This window comes from Crocodylus siamensis, chromosome 2, assembly GCF_052110815.1.
Source record: "Crocodylus siamensis isolate JL-2025a chromosome 2, ASM5211081v1, whole genome shotgun sequence".
Taxonomy (NCBI): domain Eukaryota; kingdom Metazoa; phylum Chordata; order Crocodylia; family Crocodylidae; genus Crocodylus; species Crocodylus siamensis.
This window is the reverse complement of record NC_143396.1, coordinates 275,559,423-275,580,849: the sequence shown is the minus strand read 5'-3', so window position 1 is coordinate 275,580,849 and position 21,427 is coordinate 275,559,423. Positions and strand designations below refer to the sequence as shown.

Sequence of the window (21,427 nt, the reverse complement as noted above, 5' to 3'; positions counted from 1 at the left end):
AATTTTAAGCATGTTGGGAAGTGATCAGAAATGAGTGAATTACTTCAGTATTGAAAATATCCCTCACTTTCTATCCTATGCAGAAGAGGCAGCCCTTTCTGTTGTGTCCCTTCCCTCTGAAATAAATTAAAAACTTGTTTTCCCTGTTGCCATAGGGATTGTCTTTAAAACATCAAAATAATTTCATGTAGACTTTGTGGGATGTCAGTGCAGCAGCACCAGGACTTAATCCCTGAAGCTCTGGTACAGGTAGGATGTTACCAACCCTGGAAACCCTGAGAAAAATGTGCTGGTCGGCCACTGAGCGGTTGATCCTTGCACTGAGATCAGGTTTTCAAAGGCCTCAGGTAGCCAGTGCCAATGAGGGCTCTGATGTGGAGAATTTCCTACCCAGGCAGCATGGGGACCAGACCTTCACTTCAGTAAAGATGCTGGGGTGGTCACCTGTTCAGCTCCAGTTGCCTGTAATGTCTTGTGTCACTAACAATCCAGTAACACAATCCCAGCTGCAGGGCAGGTATCCTAAGAGCAAACTACTACTTAGTTATGAATAGCCCCGGGGAGGAGGTGGTGGCGGGGGTGAGAATACTGGCACACGCCATCTGCAGGAGAAGTGTCTATAACACAGAAGTACATGCTTCATATTTGCCCCTGGAGTTTGAGAGCTCATAAAAATTAGGTTTGTTCATGATGAGATGCCCAGGGTTAGACTGCCTCAAGGAGGGGTGGGTATTTTAACACCCAGCTCTTGGGTGTCCTGCTGCCTGGTGGAATTGCTCTGAGTGCCCAGGCTCCTCCAAAACGCATGGGGGATTAGGTGCTTCAAACCAGATATTCAGAAACAAATGGAGTAGGGAGCTGGGGGAAGGCTTTGTGCCCCTTCTGTCGGAGTTTCATCTCCAACTGGAGGGAGGCATTGCATCTGTCCCAGGAGAAATCCAACATCTGCCTTTTTACCCCAAGCTCTCAGAAGAGTGAGAGCCTGCCTGAGCATAGCCTAGAGCTTCATAGGGCGCTCTCCTGGGAGGGAGGGCTCCTTGGTTGACCCCCTCACCTACTCTTTTGCTGAGGGGTGCGGACCTGGTTTTCCCAACTCACCGGGTTACAGGACATGGGGCGCTAGGTCTGCCAGGGCTGTTGTGACGTGGACGCTCTGGGCCCTGTGCCCATTGTGCCAGGCCCCATGGGGGAGAGGGAGAAGCATCCAGTCTGAGCCTTGCTGGCGCCTCCGGTGTTAGTGAAGTGCCGCACGGCCAGCAGCAGACATGCAGATGCCAGCAAGGTCGCAGATGTTAATATATGAGTGCCAGTGATGCCAACACCCTAGGGCTAGAGGCCTGAAGGGCAGGTCGGCCGCTGCACACACCCCTCCCCCTTGCACATCTTGCCTACATGGCAGCGTGCAAAGTGCCCCGTCAGGCTGCAAGACAGACACGAGAGCTGCAGTGCAGCCGTTCGGCCAGGCGAGGACCACAGCGTCAGGAGCCAGCCGCCTCCTGCAGCCACCAGCATGCGAGGCCTTGCCCTGCACTGACACAGCAGGTGCCCAGCCGTGCCCCCTGTCCCCTCACAGGCCCCTTGCAGGGCTGCGCGTGCTCCACGCTGGGCGGCGCGTGCTGCTGTGTCTGGGCCTGCTCGGCCCTCGCCTGCTGCAGCAGGAAACTCCGACAAAAGGGGCTGTAGCGGGTGCTGAGGTGCATGCTGCAGCAACGAGCTGCTCAACCGCCACAGCATCTGTTTCACCGCAGTGCAGCCGCTCCTTGCCAGGGAAGCGCCGTGTCTCGGCTGCTGCCATCTCCTGCTAAAAAAGAAAACAGTTGTTCGGGTCCGTGTGTCCCTAGGTGCCCGGATTTGCTGAGCATCTGGGCCCAGGCAGCAAACCACGCTTCCCTCCAGCAGGCCTGTGAGGAGCTGCTCAGCGCCCGCTCGCAGCAGTGCCCCAGCACCGCGGCCAGCAAACTTTAGGGCCAGAGGCAGAGATGGGGGGGGGGGGGGGGGGGGGAGTTTGGGTCAGAGCCGGGGAGGGCACCTGGGCGACAGTGGAGAGACATGGTGCTAGCACCAAGCCACCACCACTTTCTGCTCAGCAGCACAGGAAAGTGAGTGCAGCCGAAGCCCCACAGCCATGAGCCAGATCCCATGGCTCCAGGGGGCCACATCCAGCCCCCAGGCTGTCAATGGCGGACCCTCTAGACTGGGGGTGGGGGCATGCTGGTTGATGCCTGTTCATATGGTGCGTGCTTTTTTTTTTTAAGCTGCTGGGGGCCAACGGCTCCAGAGCGTCAACAATTAATGCTAATGTATTTTGCATTAGTCTGTCACAGTGGGAGCTCCTACCTCCCAGCATCAAGAGCTAAACCAAGTTGTTAGGTACCCAAATGTTTCCTGAGCAATCCCAGGAACCTTGTCCAAGACTAATTAATGCACTGATTAGCAAGGCAAAGCTAAAAAAAATTATATATATATTCCAATTACACCCTCCCATTCTGTGCTGTTTCAGCAAACTCCCGCTAGGTTAATGAGCCCATTGGCGCTGCCCTTTGTGCACCGTGACCCATGGTGGGAGCATGTGGCACTGGCCTGGCCCTGTACAGTGGTCCCGGTCTCCTGAGCCCACCGCCCCGAAACCTCCCGTCTGCCGCACCCTCTCTGGGCTGTTCGCACTCAGCCACAGGCTCTGCTTGCATTAAACCTGCTCTTGCAGCCGACCCTGCACATCTCATACATTTGGCATAAAGCCTGGCTCAGGCAGGATCACAAGAGGCAGCCAGGACTCGTGCCCCATGTCCTGTAAGCCTGTACGTTGGGAACACGCCCCCGCTGTGTCGGTGCAGGGTCCTGAGAGCCCAAGGGGGCAACCAGAACAAGCACGACCCCCCCCCCCGCCTGCCTCCAATGTGCTTTGAGCGCTGCTGGGCAGTGCGGCGGCGAGGGGAAGGGTCACCACTAGTAACATGGCCCTGCCAGGGCTCGGCTGGACAAGGCAGGCAGTGCTGGGGCTGAGCTGATCGCAGTGGAGACATGTCATCTTGCTGCCATGTTGCACACCGAGCCACAGCAGCATTGGGTTGTTGTCCCTGGGGCCCAGGCACAGGCATGACCCCGGCTCTCGACCTCATGCCACACAACAGCCGTGAGCACATCCTGCCCTGGGCCCAGCAGCAATGCAGAGCAAGGGCCAGCGACATCCCGCAGCAGCTGGGCCAGTGAAAGCACAGACAGCTCAGCTTTCCCCTCTCCCGCCCTCCACCGGCCCCTTGGCACTGCTTAGTGCCCGCACAAAGGCGGGGAGGGGGGCGGTCTTGGCACTGACATGGGGCAGGCAGAGCCCACCAGAGTCAACACCGCCCCACAGCTGGGCTGATCTGCTCTTCCCCTCCCCGGGGTATTTGGAGGCTGCTGGTCCCTGCCCCAGCAACGCACGCACATCTGCAGACAGCCCTGCAGGCTGGCAGCTGCCTCCTGGCCAGCCACCACAGGAGGGGGCCGGAGCAACCGCACCCAGCTGTGGCAGTAGCACCAGGGCACGTGGCACCCTCAGAAGGGGCTTGTGTGCAGCCCTGTTGAGAGCCCCTAATCTAGCGATCAGGTGCAGCCCCCCGGAGCATCCCTGCACCCACGGCCCTCACAGCCTGGGGTCACTCAGGACACTTGTGTGACAGCAGAGGCTGCCAGGTCCACGCCGACCAGTCTTGGGCCTGATGCAGGATGCAGGCAGATTCATTCAGGCACTTGTGAAAAATCTGCTCTTGTAAATTAACATCCTGCGCTCCAGCATACGGTTACCATGGCATCTCTAATTCAGTGGCTACAGCAACAGGGAGCCGGCCAGGTGCTTGCTGGCCCCACTGCCCAGCGCGGGGCTGGGCCAAGAGCTAAGCCTGGCATTGCTCAGCACTTGGCGCATGGGTTTGGCCCTGCTTTCCAGGCGGGTGCATGAGGGCACACGCACGGCACCTTGATTTTGCCTGCGCTCCCTGTGTTGAGTTGCCTGCTGTTTGGTGCCCTCGTGCTCTGCGCCTGAGCTTTTGCTGCTGAGATTAGTTAGCTTGGAAATGTGTCTCACGTAGCTTCTTTTTTCCCATTGATGCTGACAAAACCCTATGGTACCGCCGTCCAGCCAGGCTTGGGGGGGGAGGTGTCCTGACCACTGGCATGCAGGGAGTCAGGCCTAGCCGCTGTCCCCACATGCCTGCCACTACAGGGGGGTTCCCACCGCGCCTCTCCTGCTCTCATTTCAAGACAGAGAGTGGCTCATCACACATGGGCAGGGAGCATTCAGTACCAGGGGCTTGTGTCCTTGGGGAGAGCCCTTGCCACTTCCACCACACTGATGATCACAAAAAGACAGCTGGAGGGGACTTGGGTTAATTCATCCATGGCCTCAAACCTCCCCCCTTTGTCATCTCCTGTCCTCCCCCCAGATCTGCTGCCCACCCCCTGGTTGTACTTGCTGTGTCTGGCTTCCAGGAGTGTTGCTCAGTTTGAAGAAAACAAAACACCCTGCCTAGCCCTTCCTTCCCATCCATTTTTTTCCTACTCATGCTCTCCAACTTCTCTTCCTGGCTCACAGACAGAAGCCACTCCTCCTTCAGGGCTCGTGAAGCTGCCATAAAATGCAGAGAGGAGATATTTGGGACCTAGCCCCTCCCATAGAGCCATGGTCCATTCGGAAGTGTAGGACGCAGCACCAATGGTGGCAGCCCAGGCTGGGGTGTGTAGGCAGAGCCCTGGTCCCCCCACACCTTGGCCCAAACCTTGCCCTATTCATGGCAGTGTTGGAGGTGAGTGCGCCATTCGGCACCAGGCTGCGTTTGGAAAGTGCTTGGTCTAGGAGTGAAACACAGTGACAGGCAAATTCAATTTTGTCTGACTCTCTTGTGGGCCATTATCCCAGAGACACATGTAATGCGTTTAAACACCATATATTAGCTGTCACATTTTTGTCAGAGGCTGAGATATATACACATGCATACACACACATACAGAGAGAGAGAAATGAGTTCCAAGGCCTTGGAAAAAAAAAGGATAATATCTTCCAAAGACGGAAACAAAACAAAACAAAAAGTAACATAGCTCCTTCTCTACGGTACCTGCCAACAAGCCCTACTGAAAACCCAGTAGATTGCAAATTTGCAATCATTTGCATATATTTCCATGCATTCAGAATCCACTGCCTACTCATTTAAAAGTTATTCTGTAATGAATTCCCACTAAGAGAGGCTTGTTGCACTAATTTGTGGAGTGCTCAAGGCATGTGAGAGAGGCCACAGAGAGAAAGGCAAAGCTAAGTCATACACTTCCACCCTGTCAGGCCTAGGGGCTGTGTTTGTTATGCAGGCGGTCAAACTAGCTTATCACAAACATCTCTTCTGGCCTTAAAAAAAAATCAATGACTAGATGCATTTCCACTTATTGCTCCTGGGTACATGTCATAAGTAGATAGGGACAGGATGTGCCTCTTAGTCCTATCTCTGCTTTAGCACTGAACATGTCCTTAAATGTCATGTAGGAAGCAAATGCTCCAAACTAGTGTTCTCCTACAACTCCTCTATCTTCCTGATAAACTATTTGCTCTCTCTCACCTCAGGGAACAACATGATGACAAACACAAACCCAGCTCCAAGATGTTCTCATAACAAATGTCAAGCTTGACTAAGAGAAAAGGCAAAAACCCACAATGTGACAACATTTCAATAGAAAACAGGGAGAGGAATATTTGCTCAGGTCTTGTGCAACCATCTTGGTGGGGTGGGAAATAAGATTCAGATATTCAAAGTGATGAATACAGTCAGGGAACCAGAAGATGACTCAAATGCTTCCTGCCAGGGCTGCTGCTTCAGACGCACACACAAACCACTTGCTGATTGCATGTAAGAGCTTTCTGCACTGAGCTCGGCACTGGAAAACAACTGAGTGGCTGAGTGTTGTTTTAAACTGGACTCCAGCACCAAAATCTGGAAGCACTTAGGGATGGCTCAGGAGTGGCATGTGCAAGTCACCGGACATGACTCTTCTATTCTGTTCAGCACCAACGAGGCCTCACCTGGAGTGCTGTGTCCAGTTTTGAGCACAGCATTTCAAAACAGAAGTGGCCAGATTGGAAATTGTTCAGAGGAGATGAACACAAATGATTAGAGCTCTAGCAAACAGGCTGCACATAGAAAGGTTAGATGAATTGGGTTATTTACTCTGGAGAAGAGCGGCATTTCTATATGAGACGCTTACTGTGCAGTAGATTAATTAGCTGCACAGTAAGTGTCACACATCTACGTGTGTGCCCCTATTAGGCTGGAGTAAATTAATTAACTCCACAGCAGGATAGCACTAATACAATAACTCCACAGCAGGCACACGCAGATGCTGACAGGGATGGCTGGGGCATGAGGGTGCTTTAGTGCAGGAGCTGAATGATGGTGAGCCCTGCACTGGGCTACCCTCGTGCCCCCGGCCAGCCTGCCCCTCTGCAGCACATTGGGCCAGCAGGGAGCAGCCCCAGGCTGGCAGATTGATTCCCTAGGACTCCCTGCGAGCTGGGGCTGCTCCGACCCGCCTCAACATGCTGCAGTCCTTGGCGCATATTCAAACAGCGTTACCAGGAGCAACAAGCTCCAGAGTTAATTGCTTCACATTAATTGCACTTGTAGATGCCCAAGGAGGCTGAGGAGAGACTTGCTAATGGTTTTCAAATACATAAGGGCTTTTTATAAAGAGGATAGGGATTGACCACTCCGTGTCCAGAGAGGACAGGACAAGAAGTAACCATCTTAAATTGAAACAAGAGAACTTTAGGTTGGATATTAAATTTCTAACTGAGGGAGGTGAAGCATGGGAACAGGCCACCTAGAGAGGCTGTGAAATCCCACCCTATGGGCAGGTTAGAGCAGGGCTGCCCAACGTCTGCGCAGCCGGGGGCTATTCCAACGTGGGCCACACGCCACGCAGGTTGCGCTATCGCAGGCCTCAGGCTTCCTGGGCCATGCACCACGTGGGCACCCCAGGCTCACCCTCAGCTCCTCGCCTGCGGGCTTCCCTGTTGCACCATGGTGGGCAGGAGCCCCAGTTGTGGTCTGTGCCATGCCTTGAGGCAGTGCCAGGACTTGGAGCTAGAGAAGGGAAGGGAGCCTGAAGACCCCCAGTTGCTGCTGCTGCTGCAGCCAAATCAATGCAAAGAGCAGTGGCTGCATGGCACAGCCATGGGTTAGATAAACATGGTCTAAGATGGTTGTGATCTTGCCTTGAACAAGGTACCTCCTGAGGTACCGTCCAGTCCTATTTTTCTATGATTCTGGTTAAAAGGATTCCAAAGGCATAAACTACTCTGGAGAGGCAGATACTCCACCATCTACTGGCATACAACCACTCTAACAGCACACAGTAACGCTGCTGCACACCAGCATAGGATAGGAAGTGAAGAAAGCACACGGCTGACACTACAGAGAAGATTGTCAGTGTCTGCCTGGCCAAGTTATATTTGGTATAAGCTAAAATGTGAATTTAAGCTTATACTTTTATACCACTTTGACCCCAAATGGACATACATGTGGATACAGGAGTGACTTGTTTCTCTTATACCATTTCAGAAAGGGTTTAGATGAACTAGCAAAATGTCATTCTCATTTTGGAACCAGTGGGTACCCACAGTGGCACAGACCACCATGACCAGCCCTTTACAATGGGCAATATTTAGGTCAGGTGAAATCAGGCTCCAGGCTCACAGTGGCCAGGCTAGTTCATGGCTGTGCTGATTTCAGTTTCATCGTATAAAGGGTTAACAAAATAAACCCCACTGTCTTTATTAGGCATTTCCTTCATCACTTCTTCTGTTGAGCATGCCTCAGATAACTCCTACAACAAAAACAGAGAGAAAGCATGAGAGGAGAAAAGTGAGGAAGAGCAAGCTCAAGCCACTGCAACATAAAGCAAACGTGAGCCTGGTGACACGGTGGGTGTGTGCCTGGCAGGTATCGTACACGGGAATTGCCAGATTCAGACTCCTGCCTAGCCCAGGATCGGGCCTCGAACAGTGTCCAGTGGCAGATGTCGTCAGAGGGTTCGAGAAATGCCATAGCTGACTTACGGGCTGAAGAACCCTTAGAAGAAGTTTCCCCTCGGCTCCTTTTGGCTGGGCCAGGGTGGCTGTACACACGGAAGCAAGGGACATCTTTCTCTCTAAAACATCTCTACCCCAGCACTGTTTTCACTACTTGGCATCTAGAAAATGAAAGGCCTCAGCTATGCTTTGAATGGAGAGTTCCAGCCCTGCTTCCCACAGCTGGTAACTCACAGGAGCAGGCTTCCCAGCCCACTTCAGCCCCAAATGCTGGATATACCCAGGTAGCATGAAATGCACTCAAAACACAGGCCGCCTGCTCCTTTTTGTGTGTAACATGAGAACACGAGTCCCACACCGTGACAAGTTTCTGGCTGCAGTACAGCCACTGAGCTGTGCAGCAATCTGCAGCGAGGATGAGCTCAAGAGCTTCCACTACCACAACAGTGCAGGGCTCTGTTCCCTGAGTGAAAGATGAGACTCCCTTAGTGGCGCACAGGACATCCACTGGTGTAGCTTTCAGGGACTAGACTCCCACACTCTGAGCGGGTCCTCCATCCCCGGGGCTCCTCACCTGGTGTTCTACCCAACACAGACAAAAGGTCCGGTCACCCAGCTGGGCCTTCAGAGGCTACGGCCATGGGTAGGACTGGCGGTGGGATGATGCTCTGAGCCAGGGAAGAGAGAAGGAAGTGAAGGCACGTACCATTTTGCTTGTTGCTGTATCAAACATGGGGTTGTCAAACCCTTTGTCACCAGGTTCTTCCACAGGCTCCTGGTTACCCATTCTGTTTTGCAGCAGAGCCAAGTGAATGGTTGGTAATCTGGGGGGAAACACATCTTCAGCTCAAAAACATGAACCCTCTTAACGCTGACAGCTGCTCTTGCAGCTCCTCTGGTGACCTGGTTTTCCTTCACACGCCAGGTAGAATAGTATGCTGCCCCTCCTCACACCTCCCCACCCCCAGAAAATGGGTGTAGTTGTCATCTGAGAAAGCTGGATGCAGCAGGTCTGAGCCATTGTGCCTGAGAGGAAGGAAGTATTCATTAGGAAGAAAGTTAAGAAAGAAAAAAAACCCCACTTAATACATTTATTAATTTTCCCCCCTTGAGCTAATGTGACCATTTACACTGAGAAGGCTTGAGCCAGCACGTCTCAAATCCATAATCTCTGATGATCAGGTGCCACAGAGCCCAGGAACTTCACTCCTACTCTAGGACCCTATCGCGCTCGGTACTAGAGATCGATAGAAAGCCTACCATGACCTCGACTGTGGCCTGTACACAAGTGAGCAATGGCTCCGCTTTCACAGAATTGGTCTTAATATTTTATGTTAGAAGCAAGCCAGTCTAAAGGCACGGGGTGCCTCAAGGGTATCAAACTCCCTCTCTCAACTAGTTAGTCAAGCAGTAGTTAGAATATTGGGGTGGTTTTGTGACTATGGCTTCCTGTAGGGTTCAGGGTACTTTATCTGGTAGTAGCAGCTTCTCCTCACCATGGACCCCGAGCATTGTCACCATAGTGGGAAGACCTCCAGAGCCTGTAGCTGACCCTTTCACTTTCCCACTTTTGCATAACCAGCAGTGAGGATACAAATGCCAAAACGGCACTTGTTCCCTGGCTGGAATTCAGCCCCTGCAGTGGACAAGAACAGCCAAAGAGAAGGGCTTGTTCTTGGATTCAGCTGCATTTTTATTACTTCATGAACTTTCAGTCAGCACAGTGAAAAGCTCATTTCAAAGGCCTGTCCAGCTTCCAAACTAACGTCACTGGGAGATGAATAATCGAGTCACAATTATGGGGTTTAGAGTTTTATTTAGAAATTAAACGAAGCCGCTATTTTATTGCTAGGAAATGCTAATCATCTTGATGCTTGTCAAGCAGCAAGAAAAACAAATGGTGCCTGCAAGCAGGGCTCAGTGATAAAAAATGACACTAATGAACTGGAAAAGCAGAAGCACCCTGACTTGGGAGCTTTGGATTTCCAGCTGCCTGGACACAGCCAGTGTCCACAGTGACCGTGTCCTTTGGGATGCAACAGCAGCCTGGCTACGTGGGTCTTCTTCTGGAAACTTTAGCCTCATTGACACCTATCTATGCTGTCATCTTTAAAGCGATATAGCTCTTCCCATTTAGATCAGCATAAAAATCCCTAATGCTGGTTCAGTTCATCCCAATTTGATGGAGTGAAATAAACTCTACTAGCATACAGGTGCTGCTACTGGTGGCTCTATTGAGATGAGGGGTCTTTCATCAGAATAAATATGTTGGCAAGATCTCACCCATTCCCAGACCAGTTATGTTGGTAAAAAAATGCAAGTGTACACCAAGCTTTTTATGACTCTGACAGTGGCTTGTGGGACAGATACCTGGAGAAGACACTGGACAACATGGAGAATCACCCTAAGGTCTGGGCAGGGACCTCTCCCCAAACAATACAATACCATTGCCCTCAGCCCAGCCTTTGGTTCTTGCCCTGAACTAGTACAAACACATACTACAGTGCTGTCAGAGATACTTCACAAATCGCTGTGATGTTGGCATTTCCCTCTTCTCTTCCTGCCCTCTGTTCTGTAGTATGAAACACATCCAAACAAGTCACCACCTAGCGCAGCTCTCCCCGGTTTGTAAACACACAGTGATGTGTTCAGCAGGCCACATATGCAATGACTGTTACCCCTTGCTTTACTAGATAGCAATTTCCAACAAAGGATGAGCAATTGAAATTAACTGCTGGCCAAGAGATCAGTCAAAAAACCCCAAGTCATATTCCTCAATCTGCAGTCCTCAAAAAGCAGTGAGGTCCCACAGCAGCTGTCCTCACTCAGGTGCTCAGCGGGCATCTGGAAAGCCAGACCAAGCCCATCACTGTCTCACTCACCACTTGTAAAGCTCTGAGCGAAGTTGTATGAAAGATGATTAATAAATAAGGTGATACTCTAAGGCAGGATGTGGTAGTTTTTTCTCTGCTTTGCAATTCTCTTTCATGAGTATGAAGCTGCAGAACAAATATTTACAGCTGTTTTTGCACATTAATATTTAACAATGGGCATGAAGCAGGTGATTGCAATTCTCCATCCAGATGTAGGGCTGCAAGCAAAGGGTTACGAGCAATGAGTAATTGTGTGGCATGGGACATGGACACGAAACTAGTGTGATGGGACTTTAGCTGCAGTTCAGGAGTACTTGGCGCAGGAAGGGAAGGGAAACTTGGAGTGACCTAAGAATTCCCGAGGGAGGACCACCGCGCACCGCTCTAGTTCCTGGGTAAGTCAGAGTGGTCTGTTGTCATTTATGTCATTTTCCGACAGTGACAAGGGCCCAAGCATTGGTGGGATGAAAGACCACCCTGGCAGGACTGTGTACCAGGTTGCAGGGATGGGCTGTGGTATTGGAGCTACCATCTCCCCTAAAACCTCCCCTACCCCATAGTTTGGAGGCCAGTGTTAGGGTCACATGGCTCTGATGGATCAGCATGAAGTTGCTCTAGTGAAGGGCAGGCATTGGGACTACAGGGTTCGTTTCAGGTGTCAGTGAGGTGCCACAAGACCACAGAATCTAGTCCAACCAACTTATTAAGATTCTTTATCGCTCAGCAACGTAATAGGAGTGAAGGCTCTGGACCTACCTTATGGTGCCTTTCCTACAGAGAAGCAGTATTACTCCAATCACCAGCAGACCAAGAAGCAGACCAAAAACAGCCTCCACAATAGTACGACCATCCACACTGTGACCTCCTAGCATGCTCGAAGTAGCTACTTGTACATTATCCATCGCAATGCCAAAGGATGCACCTGGTGCATGAGGAAGAAGAAATAGATGGTAGATTCTCTGACATAAGTTTATACAACACCATTTGCCTTCATCCCAGCCTGCAGTCCTGCCCTGAACTGGTACGAACATATACTGCAGGGTTCCTAAAGATACTCTTCACAACTCACTATGGTAGTGGCATGTCCCCAAACATGGGCATGAATAAATAGATAGTGCTACAGCTATGTGAAGTCAGTGGTTTCAGCAAAGAGGGGGTTGTGAGAAACATCTCTTCAGATCTGGTTAGCGTGGCACACATGCATAACTCACTTCACAAGTAAGGTTGAACACATCCAAGTGAGACCCACTCCAAACCTTCCAGTTTCAGGTAGGCTAAGATTTTTAAGGACTGTAAATCTAAAATTAGGCTCCTGAATTCACCTTTAGGCTTCTAAAAAAATAGCCTGGCCTAAATTTCAAATTTAGATAGAAAAGTTCTTCAGCATCACAGTAGTTTGCCATCTGTACTGCATAGGAAGTGTTAGCTGTACTTGGGCTGTACAATCCTGTGGGGGACCCAGTTACACAAGGGTAAAAGTGCCCAATCTCCAACAGTGAAGCAAAAATCCATGAGGTTTGGGAAATGCTGTCATACAGGAATAGGCTATCTGGGCATTAGCACCTTTAGCCCTTCTGACTGCATCTGCTTAAGGGCTGTACTGATGTAACTGTGCTGCTACACTGGTGTAGCTAAAGCAATGCAGGTTGTGTGTAGGTAAGATCAGAAGGGTCAGTGAATGGCATGATTTTGTGTGGGGCTACTCTTGTATGTTCACAAGCCCAGTTAAACCAGTTTTAAACTGCTACAAGCATGCCCCCTTACCATACAGCTAAATAACCATAGAAGTGCCCTCTGTGCAGATAAGCCACTGGGGTGAGGTCTGTTGACCTAGGCTGGTGTATGCAAAGCGTGGTGAAGCTGAAAGTTGTTAAGCACGGATGCAGGAAGTGCCCCACATGGGCTAGTGGATGTTGATAATTACACTGTCACTTGATTTTCTGCAACTTGCATTAGAGCAGGGGTCAGCAACCTATGGCCAGATCCAGCCTGCAAAGAGATTGGGTCCAGGTCGTGATGGCCAACTGAGGCGCTCACGGTCGTTCCAGAACCTCAGTCCCCTCATACCTCCACCTTGTGGGAGATGCCACTGCTGTGGGAGGTGGTGCCAGCATGGGCAACAGAGGGTTAACACGGAGGAGTTAATGCAGCCCCTCTACTGCAGCCACTGGTTTGCTCACCACTGAATTTGCCTTTGCCAGTTGTTACTGGTGACATCATTCAGGATATTAGGTGATGGGGGTGAGCCCCACTATCAGCAGCCACTGCATTAACCCTGGGGCTGCTGGCTGCACTGATACCTCCCCTGCTGTGGCAGGGCCGCTCAAGGTGGAAGTGGAGGAGTGAGGCAGATGAGGGGGTGGGAGCTACTAGAGCACGATCCTCGCACTGTCTCATTAGCAGCACATTGGAGGGGGTTGTCCACTGGGGAGATCAGTGGCCTGTGATGGTGGCCAGGTCACATGTGGTGGGCCATCAAGATTAAAATGTTGCCAACCCCTGTCTTAGAGCGCCCTATGGTATCTGGGCAAGTATGTACAGTAGGTGACTGAGACCAGTTACCGTGCTCTGCCATGTCATTCATGATGTCTTCAGCCAGCTGTTCAGCATTAGTCCCCATCCGTGACCCAGCTTTATCATCAATTAGCACAATCTGGATGACTGGAACTGAGCCCCGTGTTACAAGTCCCAGAAAGCTCTGCCCTTTCTGCACCTTGGATATGGCCATCTGCACACCTGCGTATTTGGGCTTTTCATGCCAGGAAAGACAGAAAATGCATTAGGTCGCCAGGCAGAGTTGACTGGGACATCTCTATAGAGAGCTACGATAGATGCACCAATAAGCACCATCTATAAATCTTAATGTAAGTATCATTGAAGAGTTGCTGTTGCCATGAATCGCACATCACTACCGCATTCTCAGAGTGACATGGTTTATGCCCGCTTTTCCCTCTAGGCCTGTGAGCAGCACACAGCAGGGGCAAATGTCAAGGCAATACAGTCAGTGCTGCGTTTGTACGCAGGAATATTGCTCCCCTACAAATCAACAGGAGGTGGATCTCTCCATCTGGCCTCTGTAGAAGTACACACAGTGCTTAGCACACCCCTTAAATAACATATGGATATTCAGATGGTCAGAAAGATGACAGAAGCCAGACTCTCAGCCACGTCCCCTCACACCCCAGCAATATTCTGATTTTGATGGCACTGGTGCACATGCAGAGTTTCTCTCAGAGGCGGTGGAGTTACTCTGCAGCTACACACCACTGTCGTCGAGCAGAAGCTGAGCCAGAGGATCTGTTATGGAAAAACTCTCCCACCCGTGTCCTCCTCCATGTACCAGCACAGGGTCTGTGCTGGGTGTGAGGAACCAGAGGGTATCTGAACCCAGGTACCCCCCGGGGCCTGGCCATTCTACAGTGCAGCTTGGAGACCTTGCCCCACTGCCTTCTTCAGTGTTTCTGCTCAAAACTGTGGCTGAAGATCCAGCCATTTCTGTGTCCAGTGGTCCCCAGGCTGCCAGACAGCATAAAGCAGGACTCACCATGTCAAATAGAGAAGGGAGGAAGTGGTTGACTTCAGTGTGAAAATACTACAACCTAGTCCATCTCTAGCACGTCCTTTCCACAACCCATGCCCCTTTCTTTACATCTGGGGACACTCAGAACCAGAAAGGCTAGGTAATTTACACATGGTCACCCACTGGCAAATGCAGGACTCCCAGTTCCAGTTAACTGCTCTAACCACTAGCCCACCATGCCTGTAGCAAACACTGCACAGAGCCACAGGACAGTTGTGAGAGGTGCCGTGTACCCACGTCAACAAACAGTGAGTGGTCCTTCATTATGTGTAACCATTCAGTACATATAGAGAGGGGAAGCTGGATGTGACCGGGAATAAGGGAAACTGTAATGGTCCAGATGGGAAATAGGGACTTCCTGCCAGCCAGCTGAACCCAGAACTCATGTCTGTGAGCTCCTGCAGCCGAGTTCCTGTTGGAGGTCAAAAGCCAGGGCTACAGACAGCTCCTGCACACCCCGCCTTCCCGTCACAATGGTCTCACACAGAGGTGCGCACTCTGACCTCACTGGCATATCATTCATGCCAGTATGCTATAAACCATATGACAAAGCTGAGCCGCATATTAGCAAGGTTTCCTGGTATCTATTTTAACAACATACTCACAACCTCTCTCCAAACAGACTAGCGTACCAGGGTCAGGAAGGCGTGAAGAAGTCTGTTCCGATACCGGCCAATGTCAAACTGTGGAGTGTATTCCAGTGAAATAGTGGCTCCTGCAGTTCAAAGGGAGAAAGACAAGACAACACAGCAGGCTCATGGATTTTGTACTTACTGGGACACCTCTCCTTGCAGGCAGGGTGCAGCTTGGATCGATGTGCTTTCCACATTCAATCAAGATACAGATTGCTACAAGAGTCACCAACAATTCTTCAGCCCTGTTGGATCATCTGGTGTAATTCTAGCACCCCGAAAAGGGGAATATTGACAGTGATTTGCTAAAAAGCTTGCAGAAGGAAACTTTCCTAGTCTTTTACAGTTTAAAAATCCAAAATGGTTCGTTCCTATTAGAGTTTTTTCATCTGTTATGAATTATCCCCTAGTTTTCAAAGTGTGTGTATGTGTGTTGGGGGGGGAAGGGGAGGTCCTTAAAAACTCAGAGGTGTTTGTAAAGCACTTGGAGATCTTTAGTTTTAAAGCATAAGAGAGGGTAAATTCAGTTCCCTCCGTTGATGGAACGAAATTAATTAATAGAAAATTTTCCCTTGAAAAGTACAAGCCAAAGTTTCTGAAGTATGAAGTTCTATTAATTGCTTTAAAGGGTTTTGCTCCTATGAACAGCTTTGAGAAACATATGTTGCTGCCTTAATGAATTTAGCATGATGGTGATTATAACTGTGTACAAAAAAACTCCCATTAACCTTCCAGGTAGATTAGCAGATAAGCACCCATATATAGAGGAAATTCTGCCAATCCGTTAGGTACATTTTCATTTTAAGTGAAATTTAGCCTAGGTTGTAAAGATGACATTTATTGAAGAAATAAAGTGCATTTGCCTTGGGTAGTTTCCATTAGTGTCAACCCTGATGCCAGAATAGAACAAGGTCCTCCCAGCTTGAACTCACTCAATGGTTTATGACAACCCAATATAATAAACCAGACAGAAGAATTCGTAAAAACGAGAGACACGGGGCCATGGTCCAGGATAGAGTTTGAATGTTTGCGGCGTGGAGGCATAAACGTAATTCGGCACTCTGGGTAATTCAGGCTTCAGAAATGGGCCCAAACTCATCATAATCGTGTTGGAACATTTGGGCTTGATTTGAACTCACTGCTCCACGGCCCTGACACTGACTTCCTTAAACAAGTGCCTAGCACCAGTGTTAGCCCCGCAAATTCATGTTTAGCCTTTTAAACAAAAGCAGATGAATATGCACTGTGGCTGGATTCCCACCCCAGCTCCCACTAAAGTCAGAAGGCGGACCTCAACTACCAGCTTCATCCCCTCACTTCAATGATTAGTTAGTATTTATGTCATGCTTGTAAGATGTCAGGGCGCTAACAAGGGCACTAAGCGTGGCCGCTCTATGTCCTGATTATCCTGCAGGCCCATGCTCCCATCCTGTCAGTCACTGTGGGTAAACCCTGAGCAAAAATCCACTAGGAGCCTTGCCTGAAAGGGGTATTGGCATTACCAGGCCCTAAAATGCACTGCTTTCCACATTTCTTTCAATCTCACTTTCTAGGGAGGGTGGGGATGATGGGGAGGAGTAGGGAGAAAGTGTGATGCAAAATCTGGGACCATTCAGCCAGTGAATACTCATGAGCCTAAGCCAAAGCAGTCAAGGGCTTGCCAAGCTAAAGAAAAGCAAAACAAAGCAAAAGTGGTCAGGCACACAGGGTTTCAGGTCTGGAGGGGCCAAATTCTGCCACAACTGCTGCATTATTGGAAGCTGCCAAGTCACAGTTTCATACTTAGTGTCATAGTTGGTAGGGCCGGAAGGGACCTGAGCAGATCATCGCCTCCGACCCCCTGCCATGGCAGGAAAGAGTACCGGAGTCAAATGACCCCGGCAAGGTGATTGTCCAGCCAGGAGACCACTAACAGAAATTGTTACACACTTTGATATTTAAAAAAGAAATAAAGTAGAAGGAATAACATGGAAAAGCCTTCCCCTGATGGGATGCTTACGATCTCTGAGGAAAAAATGTAGGGCCTCAGTAAGTGAAGTAAGGGTTATGCCTCATGTTGGAGAAACTCCACCCTAAGGGAGTCCTGAATGCAGTGCAGTGAATGCAGTGTAACTAATAGGAGTTTTTCCATTGGCTACCCTGGACTCTGGATCAGGCCCTGAATTGGTGCATACAAGTCTACATGTCACGCTCGGTCTCCCCAACCTTCCCATCTCTGAGACCCGCTGCCAGTACAGCTGTAGTATAAAGAGCCAGCCAACACCTGCCTTCCCCCAGGGCTGAGCGCCACCACTTAAGGCCTAGTGCTGAGGCAGCGGGTATCATGAGAAGCAAGGAGGCCAGACAGTCTGCCAGGGATGGCTACGAGCCTAACTCGGCACTCACCGCATATTGTACAGCAATGCCCCACCGGCTGCAGCGGGTTCTTACACTCAAGCGCTGGGCACCGATCCCCAGAGTCACCAAGCAAAGCTGCACAGATCCGCTGATGTTCCTTAAGTAAAAGCATAGAGTAAATTACTCTGACCCAAGGCTGCCTGGGGACCTGCTTGAGCTCCATTTTTTATTCAGTTTGGCAAACAGAAAAGAGATTGCAGAGCCCCGCATGAGCTCAGTGCTTTGCGTCTGCAGCTGGAGGACACCCACGCAGCCCCCAGGAGATGTTACTAACAAGGAGTTTCCAAGCAGCAGGTAAAGGCTTGTCAAACAGCGGCGGGAAAGCTCACCTTGGCATTCCCACAGTCACAGCCAGATTTGTCTGCACACCTGTCGTTCAGCACCTGGAAGGTCCCGTTGCCATGAAACTGCAGCTTGGCAGAGCCACTTTGCATGTACTCAGCCAGGGCTTCGTTGCTGGTGAACTTCTAAATCCCCAACCAGAGAAAATCTTTAAAAAATTAGCCTTTCCTGAAAGCAGGGAACACTGGTGTGAAACTTCGCTAGGCATCAGGTGAGCAGCAAGGCAGCACAGGCTTTGCACACAGAGAAGGAAGGAGTTAAGTATCATAAACTTGCCCTTTCCCTCCCAGGCCACCGGCAAAGGAAAATTACCAGGATTGTCCCTCTCCCTGGGCTGATGGGTCCTGAGGAGAGCCTGAAAGGTTTTCCAAATTAAAGAAACAGTAAAAAATAGTGGCTTTTTACGTCACTTCAGAACCATCAGGACTCTGACACTTGGTTCTCCTCTCTTTCCCGGAGGTCTCCTTGGAAGACTGAAGAATTACAATGAAAGATTTAACCATCTTAAACTGCATGGATGGGGCCGTTGAATCATTAACAGAGAGACTTTTCCCCTCAAATCACTGGACCTTTCAGTAATATAGTTGTTAGCAAAAACTCAATCGGCCTTTTAGTCTGATTGAAAATCCCAGCCGCTCTCAAGTTCTCCACTCATCCATACAACCTTCCAAGGGAAGATTTGTGTGAGACCAGGAGAGGGTCTGCCATGAAAAACAGGTGAGACAAGCTGCAAGACAAAAGTAAAACAAATCTTCTTTATGATCTATGTAGGATGAGGAGAACACAAGAGTGCAGAGGACACAAACTGTTTTTTTTCCTGATCTTGTCAACCCTTATGGGTCCAATCAGCAAAATGGCATCTTGTCTTCCCCTGCATATTGCCTCCTCATATGAAGTTCATGAATGCGGTAGCCTGAGATAGCAGGAAATTGGACTTGATGACCTGGGGTGCTCCTTCCAGGTATGCTCCCACAAGCCTGCTCTCTTTGGAGACAAAACAGAAGCTTTGTCATCGATGTCGGAAGAGCCAGCCTGGTCTGTTCAATACCTCTTTGGTCCTGTCAATACAACACTGGGAAACAAATGAAACTCTCCTCTATGTGCTCTTACATTATGTAAGCTCAGTTTGAATGCTGTCTTATCTATGCTGCTTCCTAACAGTGGTTGGTCCCAGTCTGGACACAGCTAAACCGGGGAAACTTATCTAGATTATTAAAAAACAACACAACAACAACACTGCAGTGGTCCCTCCTCCGTGCCAATCAGCCAAATAATGTTAGAAACGGCAATAGTAAGTGATTTACTTTACTGTCTCTAAGGGTCCCAATGCATGACATTTCTTCAGTCTTAATGAACAAGTCAGTAGAGCCTTGTCTGTGCCAGGACTAATGAGTCTGGAAGGGACAAAAGGTGAGAAGGCCACTAGGTAATTTCCACAAAGCCACTAGCTTGATTCTGGTCAGGGCTTTTCTTCAGCGCAGCACGGTGGCACCGAGGTCCAACCCTCAAGACAACACAGACACCCAGACACCAGGTGCATCTACACAAGACACTTACTGCGGAGTTGCCTAAATTAGCTCCACAGTAAAGCATCACTGTCTACATGAGTGGTTCTATTAGGCCTGAGCAAACTAAGTAACTCCGCCACAGGATAGTACTGCCCAATACAAGTATTATTCTCCAGCAAAGCTATTTACTCTGCCACAATGCATGTGTAGATGGTGACCGGGGCTGACTGGGGCACAAGGGTGCTACTTTGTGGGGCTGCCTGCCAGTTTGCCCCACGCTGTAGCACACTCATGCCCCAGCCAGCCCCTCTGCAGCATGTTGACCTGGGCAGGACCAGCCCCAGGCTGGCAAGCTGACCCCCTGGATTCCCTGCCAGCCAGGACTGCACCACCCCAGCTCAGTGTGCTGCAGTCCCAGGTGCATGTGTAAACACTGGGCCCAGGAGCAATAAGCTCCAGTGCAAACTGCGCCAAAGTTTATTGTGTTGCTTTAATATTCACATGTAGCAGCTCCCACTGTGTCCAAACCCACAGGAATTCATGGGTGTGCCTATCCCAGGTCACATGATTACCTAGACAGCAAGCTCCTTGCTCTACAATGGTAACCTGGGCCCAGACATGAGACCCTTCACACTGCTGTGATAGAAACAACATTTCCTGAGCCAGCCAGGCATATCTCCCACTTCATTAAACAGCCAACACTCACTGCTTCAGGGACCACAGGCTTTAATACCTCAGGCTATCCAAAAGCCTAGCCACCCATGGAGCTAGTATGGTGAAGGCACACCAATTTTTTAGCCAACAGCAAGCCAGGTATGCTCAGTTTTACATACCCAAATTTCCATGCACAGAACACCTCTGATTGGGGCACAAGAGATGGTGCCATACTTACTAAAAGCAATTTACCTCCAGATCATGTTTGGACAGTAAGGAAATGGAGGGATATGGAAGCTTAACCCCCCAAACAGTATGAACTCCTGTTCTAATCAACCAGAGCTGCCTCTGATAGATACCCAAGAGTCTCTCTCTCTTTCTCTTGTACTTTAATAACCCCTGTTTAACTCGTCACATAAAAAAATTCTCACTGTATATAGCTGACCTGAGAAATTGTCTTTGCATGGCCCTGGGGTGTGTAGGGCAGGGGCAGGGGGAGTGTTTCAATCACTTAGGCTGCACAATTCTGTCCACGTTGCATTCACACATCTGGTTTTTTTCTCAGATGCATAAGCCAAAACAGGTTTGCAACTCCAGAAGCCAAGGTCAAAGGCCTTTGGGAAATCTGGCCCCACAGGGTGCTAATGTCAAGCTCAGGCCTGGTACTGAGCAGGCTGTTATAACTGACCTGCACTAACCTGCCTAGCATGTGTCACTGCACTTTCTGTTCTCATGACCTACTTTTCAGGCTCTGAAATGGAGGGGGTGATGTGTCTGGTTTCTCAATTGTTCCACCTTACCTGGCCCATTATCGAGATACTTTGGAGATGAATCATTTGCTCTGAGGAGTCGATGTTTACTCGGAAGGAGGTTTCAGGTTGAAAGATAACATCATCATGCTGGCACGGGACACGTTCTTCATCCACGGAGAAGAGGTATTTGCCTTGCTCTAGGTCCTCCAGGGAGGAGGCAGCATGCCACAGTGCTGGGTCATGCCATTTGTACTCCTCAGCATCAGTGAACATGACTTCTGACCCTGGGAAAAAGGACAAAGAGACTGAATTGCACGCTAGCTTCGATGGTATTCTCCCTGTCTGATGCACTGGGTTTTTTTGATTCTCAAATAGATCTGAGTTGTGGGAGTGCTGGATCTGAAGTGACAGAGCTAATAGCATAGAACAGGATATAAAATGTGTTCTCTAATCATCCTGCTCTTGATAGCATCAGCAGTCGCTTCCTGGAGACTGGCCAATGCCTTGCAAAATCAGACGCTTACAGCTTAGATATTCCCTGTTCCAAGACTACAGTTTACCATGGAATCCACCTCTCGCAGCAGAATTGTGCTCAAGTCCCAGCTTTGGCTCTGCTTTGCTTTTCTTTCTCCCCCC

The 21,427-nt window shown here is 49.9% G+C and overlaps 1 protein-coding gene across 1 annotated transcript in view; it reads right to left on the bottom strand.

Moving 5' to 3' along the window:
• Positions 1-4,863: 4,863 nt before the first annotated feature.
• AMN (amnion associated transmembrane protein) overlaps positions 4,864-21,427 on the bottom strand; it is a 57,998-nt gene continuing 41,434 nt past the window's right edge. The window contains exons 5-12 of the mRNA XM_090034072.1: positions 20,840-21,075; positions 17,865-18,002; positions 17,524-17,632; positions 15,139-15,221; positions 13,489-13,675; positions 11,683-11,848; positions 8,760-8,877; positions 4,864-7,848 (exon numbers count right to left, since the gene is read on the bottom strand). Of these exons, the coding sequence (XP_089890198.1) occupies positions 7,729-7,848; positions 8,760-8,877; positions 11,683-11,848; positions 13,489-13,675; positions 15,139-15,221; positions 17,524-17,632; positions 17,865-18,002; positions 20,840-21,075 (1,157 nt within the window). The 3' untranslated portion in view covers positions 4,864-7,728. The remainder of the gene's footprint in view (positions 7,849-8,759; positions 8,878-11,682; positions 11,849-13,488; positions 13,676-15,138; positions 15,222-17,523; positions 17,633-17,864; positions 18,003-20,839; positions 21,076-21,427) is intronic.